Source organism: Palaemon carinicauda, chromosome 38 (assembly GCF_036898095.1).
Source record: "Palaemon carinicauda isolate YSFRI2023 chromosome 38, ASM3689809v2, whole genome shotgun sequence".
NCBI lineage: Eukaryota > Metazoa > Arthropoda > Malacostraca > Decapoda > Palaemonidae > Palaemon > Palaemon carinicauda.
This window is the reverse complement of record NC_090762.1, coordinates 60,457,189-60,464,688: the sequence shown is the minus strand read 5'-3', so window position 1 is coordinate 60,464,688 and position 7,500 is coordinate 60,457,189. Positions and strand designations below refer to the sequence as shown.

The following is a 7,500-nucleotide window of genomic DNA, read 5'->3' as shown; positions in this document are numbered from 1 at the left end:
GTGATGATGAAGCTGCTGTCTCCGACGCAGCAAGGGTGGGTGGGAACATGATGGAACCATACAATATTGTCAGACCCAAAATGTTTCTTCAATATCGTGGTAAAAAAAAAAAAAAAAAAAAAAAAAAAAAGATTAGAGAACTAACCCATATAAATGACTAGGGTTTGTATTCGTATTGAAACAAATAACTTTATTTAATTTATCATAAATCCATTAAAACAAAAAATTGAAATAAAAAAATAAGATATATAATCCAATAATAACATAAAAGTTTATGAAAAAAGTCAAACCAATAAGCTTATGCAAGACAGATCAAGATGAGTCTTTAAGAATTCAAATACTAAAGATGACACTAATAAGAAAGCTTCAGCTACCTATGACATTTGGTGTTGGAACAATATTTAAGTTTCAAAAAAGGACGACAAAATCCCTCTGTTACAATTATTGGACAGACTCTTTTTCGTTAGAAGTTCTATTCTATTTCTGAACAACTTTCTGGTCTCCTATGCAAACTGAAATAAAGATATTATAATGTTAATTATCAGGGGAAGGATTTTCTTATTAATTTTAATATGCTTATACTTATCATTATTATTATTATTATTATTATCATTATTATTATTATTATTATTATTATTATCATTATTATTCAAGAGAGAGAGAGAGAGAGAGAGAGAGAGAGAGAGAGAGAGAGAGAGAGAATTCACACCTTCCTGAACCGAGATTAACAATGAAGTGGGACATCTCCTTACTCAGCAGACAAATCTAAATGGTCATCATCACTTGACCATCACATTGCAGTGACGTCAACTCAGATCTGTTGATTAGAAACATCAAGGAAACAAGGAAGACACTTACACGAGAAGAATCACCCCCCCCCCCACCTCCCTCCTTACCATCTATATATACCACTTTTATCTAATGTCCTTATGATGGTAATGAAAGGTTCATATCAAATGCAGTTATTAATAGGGAGAAATTTATTGTATCAACAATAGCATATTATCAGTAAAATTTCTATCTATCGGTAAAAATAAATAGTAAACTATATAATCAGGTGCAGTGCATAAATTATTCATATCAACAACAAAAATTACAATCAAGTTTATTTTATTAATATTATATATGAATATATAGATGTCAACAAGATGATATTCCCCAAATAGAACATAATATATATCGCATTCCCTGGGCATGCATTAGTGAAAATCAGAATTCAAGGACGGGTATACATAGTACAGTACATTATATGTTAATAGAAAATATTCCAGAAGGCTAAAAAATTTATAGTTTATCAACAAAATAGTACGTTGAAATTATGTCATGAATGGGTATATAGAATGAAAATAGTATATTCAAATAATGTTTTTAAAGGATTTAGTGTATAAAAACAGTAAATCCAATAATCAAAGTAGTACATTCAAATTATGTTGTGAATAGGTATACAGAATAAAAATGTTAAAACACTACATCCAAATTATGTCGTAAATGGGTATACAGTGTAAAAATAGAACATTCAAATTATGTAATGAATTGGTGAACCGTAATAAAACAGTACATTTGAATTATGTCGTAAATGGGTATACAGTATATGGGCACTAATATATATTAAGTAAAAGTGCGATTTTGTGGAAAGGAATAATTATAGTATATGATGAAAAAATACATTCTATAAGGGCCATGAATACTGTATGTATCAACCCCCAAAAAGATCATTCCTAATAAGCTATTGATATAATATTATAACAAAAAGATTATACAGCACTAAGATATTCTGAAAAAAAAGATAAATTGTGAAAGAAAAATTTCTTGTCTTTTGATACCACTGAAGAAATATAATAAATTTCTAAACCTCTAAAGAATATCAAAATTGTGAGTTTTGACAAATGCGAAGGAAGAATCAAATCGATAGTACTTTGGATTGACGGAGAATTGGCACTGGCTCACCCACAATTAACCCATCGAGCAAGTGGGAAATGTTGGTCATGTGGCATAGACAGAGTTGGGAAGCTGAGGACAGGAGTCTGCAGATGGAGAGCCTCATACTAGAGAACCTTCCTGGGACACTGTAAACCTTGGCACCAATCTGACAATGTACTATTGTGGACTTTTCTCACTTAGGATCAGACTCCTGTGGAAAGAAACATCGGATGTTAGGTTGAGGTGGTTGATTTTTTCTTTGAGAATGAATGAAAAGTTATTACAAAGCTTATAGAATTTTTGAATCTATTTATAGGGGGTTTTAAGAGATGTTTGAGAAATAGATTTACCATGACAACAGGAGTGCACAGCTCTACCGAATGGACTGGATGTAAAGACGAGCATAAAATAACACGAGTAGTGGAAATTAAATTCCTGAGAAGAGCATGTGGAAAGATACATGATAGGAGAAGACCTGAAGACCTGTTGTTGAGATTGTGAACGTACAGGTGGACAGAAAAGCAGATTGGAGAAGGGGGTGAAATGTTCTAAAACCAGTAAAGTATTCAAGTTCACTGATCACCATGTACTTTGGGCCACCATCATCATGAGGGATATGCTTCAGGGCTTCATTAATTTCATCTTCCACTTTGGGAAGAGAAACTAAAATATATGAGAGTTAGATACAAGATGAATTCACGATTTTAATGTCAGCCACAGCAGAATAGTTTCTTACTAAAGATATTGTTTTAAGTTCATGTTGAAAATAATAAGTTCTGTATACATGAAAATTAGCAAATAAGAAGATCAGTTTTATATCTTTACACATTACCTCATTTTATTATGGAGATGGTGTATGTGCTATGGATGAGATAAGGTGTATTTTTGTATTCATTATAATTCCTTGTAATTATATGAATTTTAATTAACTTCTTTGGTAATCCCTTAAATCTATTACCTCTACCCTTAATCCATTACTTGGGATGCTTCACTTATTTGCTGATCAAATGCAAAGTTATAATGGAACTCACCTGAAGATTGTGATCAAACAGGAGACCGAGTGAGTTCTTTTCAGTTCTGATCAATCAAGAAGCTCTAATCACCCAAGTAGATTCCAGATGATTTGCTGGGAAGAAGATGTCCTCGTCTTTTTTCTCAAATAGACTGGATTACTCTTCTTTGATTATATATTAGAAACTTCTCATGAAGTATATAAAATAGCAATTGAAGGAACTGAAAAAAAAAGGATCATATCTCTCAGTTTTCCAATTACCTTTATAAGAGAAGAATGTTCAAAAGGAAACATTTCAGATTTATTTTTATTGGTCAAAGTAAAATTTAAATTTAAAAGGACAATCTGGAATCAAATGGCTCTTTCATTCCAAGTCTTATCGATCCTGGACTCTGACACTCTAGGCAAGGTGTTTCTCAGGTCTTTGCAAGGAAGGACTCAATAAGTTCAGATGACATCTCACCAAAGTGCTGGTGCAAGCATCAACATAGGAGAGGGAGGAATTTCCGAAGAGAAGCTCGTCCCTTAATCATTTCCCTGCAAACATACAATAAAGCAGAATTATCAAATGCCCCTTGCCCAATGATCAATGCTAAACTAGTGATATGAATGCAATGCCTTAAAACCATTACAAGGAGGTACATCCAATTGTTATTTAAAGACAACTGTAGATTGCCCGAAACACCAGAAACAATGTTTACTTCTATTTGTGAGGATTAACTAATTGAAGACAGCAAAGAAGCATACAAGTTTTAAATATTGCTGACGTTTGCTAATAATTACTCCTGTTTTCCTCCCATTCCATCTGTCTGTCTGTGTGCATGAGAACAAGGGAGATATGTCTGACCTATTTTATCTCTGCTGGTTTAACGCTGATAGAGTAGAAATCCTTGCCTTATACAGTCTAAATTTATATTGATCTGTGCAACAACTGAAAACAATTCAAAATGAGTCTAATTATATCATTATTTTAGGAAATTTATATTCAACATGAATAATGAAAATTATTATTACGTTATTCTTCTCATTCAATATATCAAAAAAGCAACTTAAAATATTACACTTTTTATTCTTTTTATTAAGAGCAGTAAGTACAAATCTTACATTTTCATTCAATTGATTAAAAGAAGTAACTCCTTATCATACCCATTTCATACAATTCATTAAGAACAGTAACTCAAAATTCTTAGCCTGAAAATCCTACCTCATCTTGTCATTCTCTTCTCCAATGTCAGCTTCAGTTCTGCCTTCCTTCATTTTCTGATAAGAATTTCACTTCATGGGTCTGACGGACGCTGGCCTAACATATCAGCTTCTCTTAGGTCCAACAGATGACTAGGAACTATATGACTGTGCATCAGTCAGTCAGTCAGTCAGTCAGTCGGTCAGTCTTCTGTCCTATCAGTTCATCTGATCTGCAATAAGAAACAACATTAATATATGAGCCCATTACAAAGTTCAAGCATTTTACAAAAGATCAAATCTCTGGAATAAAAAGATTAGTGTGACAATCCTTTACGTTAATCCTTAATTGCAAAACTAAATTGACTAACTATGATAATATGGTTCTTTAGCAGCAAAACTGATCCATTTTAACATGTATATCCAAAGAAAAAGATATACTTTCTGATAAGTTAATTTAATGTTCAAACTAATCAAATACAGAAAAGGATATTTCACAAAGAACTCACCTGTCTGAAAAGTTTTAAGATCACTTTTTCTCATTTCTTTTTTGTTGCATGATATGAGTCCTTTGAAGGACTTAGGTAAGAATGATGTCTTCATTCACCTCCAGAGAGAGAGAGAGAGAGAGAGAGAGAGAGAGAGAGAGAGAGAGAGAGAGAGAGAGAGAGAGAGAAAGGCTTTAAAAACTTGAACAGATTCCGTCCAGAGCTTTGAGGGAAGATTAGAGACATATCATGTGACATTATCGATGTAGGCTAATAATAAAAAAAATAAAACGTTAAAGGTGATAAAAACAACATTTGTTTCATTCAGAGATTTATTTTTGATGATTTCCACTGTTCCTTATTACCTACCATCGCCTCTACTATCATCAGCAAGACTTGATTGTCATGAATAGAGGTTAGACAATTTTTAGAGTGAATTTTAGTACATTCAAGTCTTGCAGCATTTTGCTAAGAATATGTCATAATATAAGTCAAGCACTACTTTGTCACTTCAAAAAATATAGTTGCATTGAAATAATTAAACAAAAGCAAAGTTCTGAAAATAGATTTAAGTGAATAGAACAAACAGGAGAATAAAAAAAAAAATAAACATACTAATAAAAGTTCCCCAAAAAATAGATTTTATGGAATGAAGTTTAACTTTCCCTCACATTTGTTATTGTCAAGTAGATATCTGAGACATGATTAAACAAATATATCAAACACACACACACACACACACACACACACATATATATATATATATATATATATATATATATATATATATATATATAGGTACATATATATATATAATTATATATATATATATATATATATATATATATATATATATATATATATATACATATATATATCCAGTTACAGAAATGACCTTTATAATCTGAAAGTGAATTTTATAATCTAATCATTATGGAAAGGTATATTAACATGAATCCCCGATTGGTTTTGAAACAGTATTTTGACCATTTACGGATAAACTGTGATAATGTATTGGAATTTGGCGATTTAATTGTAGAGTGAGATAACAAGAAAGATATCCAGGATCATCCGATAAATTTCTTCTTCTTCTTCTTCCCCAACGACCTTTACTTAAGTAAACTTGACCTGACAAGCAAAGATGACAACAACATTAAGAAATAGACTTTGGATAAATTCAATGAATTAACACAAAAGCTAATAAAAATAAAACACGGGGTGATGATTATTCTATTTACTCTATTTATTACAGAAAGAAATAGTAATGATAAAAAGGAAAAAGGCAGAAGATGAATATGACGAGAGTTAAAGGAAATGAGGAGATAATTGAAGGCAACATGATTGAAGATTCTGACCAATTGATAATGAACAGAATAATCAGAATAAATGGATATAATAATAAGATGGATATTTCAATGCATATGAACTCTCTCTCTCTCTCTCTCTCTCTCTCTCTCTCTCTCTCTCTCTCTCTCTCTCTCTCTCTCTCTCTCTCTCTCTAAGCCAAATCTTAAAGAAATAATTTTGTGAACTAGGCCTATAGTGAATACAGTTTATTTTTCCTGGCTCATCACCTGCTGAAACGTTTGGAACGTTGGTGGAAAAGAGAGAGAGAGAGAGAGAGAGAGAGAGAGAGAGAGAGAGAGAGAGAGAGATCGTACAGCACCTATGAAGAAGAAAAAGAAGTATAAAAAGAAGAAGCAAACTCACCACCAAACACCATCTTCACATCCGGTGGATTCCTTTGCCTTAAGATCCATCTCTTTGCGCAAGGCTTCGTCATCTGGTTGTTCATCTTTTCGGAACCAGATTATGTATCTCACCCTGACTCCCTTCAAGGAGGCGAGGAGTCTGAGGATGACCTCAGGGCTCCTCGTCCTCCTCAGAGAACAGAGAGGAAAGTAGATATGCATGAACGATCTGTTGGGAAGAAAAAAGAAAGGAAGAAAATGGGATGAAATGAAAGGAAATGAAAAGAAGAAAGGAAATGACATCACCCACATTTAACTAGTATTATTTTATGCTGTTATCGTTAATCTTATTTTGTTAAGATGGACATGGTCATGCACACACATACACGCACACACACACGCAAGTGAACGCACACAGCATTGTAATTGTTTATATATACTCATTTTTCATAACCTAACATTTCATGTAAATTGTGAATAAAAGTATCAATGGAAAAAGTGTAGTAATAAATAAAAATCTTTTCTCATTTATATTTTATTAATTATATATCCCATTATTGAGTTTACCTAATGCTTTAAGAAAATAGACATATGTGCTGTCAAAATACATTTGGATGTATGTAGGCCTACTGAGAGTACCCTTTCACAAGCAAACACACACACACACACATATATATATATATTTATATATATATATATATATATATATATATATATATATATATATATATATATATATATATATCATGATAGTTCTCTCTCTCTCTCTCTCTCTCTCTCTCTCTCTCTCTCTCTCTCATACTCTCTCTCTCTCTCTTAAGGAATGATGTGTCCTCACCTCCTTGCATCCTGTGGTTGCAATGTCCGAAGGATGTCCCCAACCTTCTCGATGTCTTCTTCCTTGACATCGCTTATATAGACTTCTACACTTGGATCCTTGTCCAAGAATGGAACTGGGCGACTGACGCTGCTGACGTCGTTGACACTGAAGCGAATACCTGAAAGAGAAAGAAGAAGTAGAAGAAGAAGAACGTTGAAAAAATGATAATCATAACTGAACATTTTCTCTCTGTTTCTTTCTTAAGATTCTAAAGGAAAAGGTCAAATGGGAATAACAATAGTAATAACTGCAACAACCAATTTATAGGCAAAAGAACTAAACACAGTAGAGCAATGTCTACCATTGTCTATTTGAGTTTGCGTTAGT

General features: G+C 32.5%; 1 protein-coding gene across 1 annotated transcript in view; it reads right to left on the bottom strand.

Moving 5' to 3' along the window:
* Nucleotides 1–5,693: 5,693 nt before the first annotated feature.
* LOC137630348 (uncharacterized) overlaps nt 5,694–7,500 on the bottom strand; it is a 7,111-nt gene continuing 5,304 nt past the window's right edge. The window contains exons 5-7 of the mRNA XM_068361781.1: nt 7,132–7,291; nt 6,313–6,522; nt 5,694–5,730 (exon numbers count right to left, since the gene is read on the bottom strand). Of these exons, the coding sequence (XP_068217882.1) occupies nt 5,712–5,730; nt 6,313–6,522; nt 7,132–7,291 (389 nt within the window). The 3' untranslated portion in view covers nt 5,694–5,711. The remainder of the gene's footprint in view (nt 5,731–6,312; nt 6,523–7,131; nt 7,292–7,500) is intronic.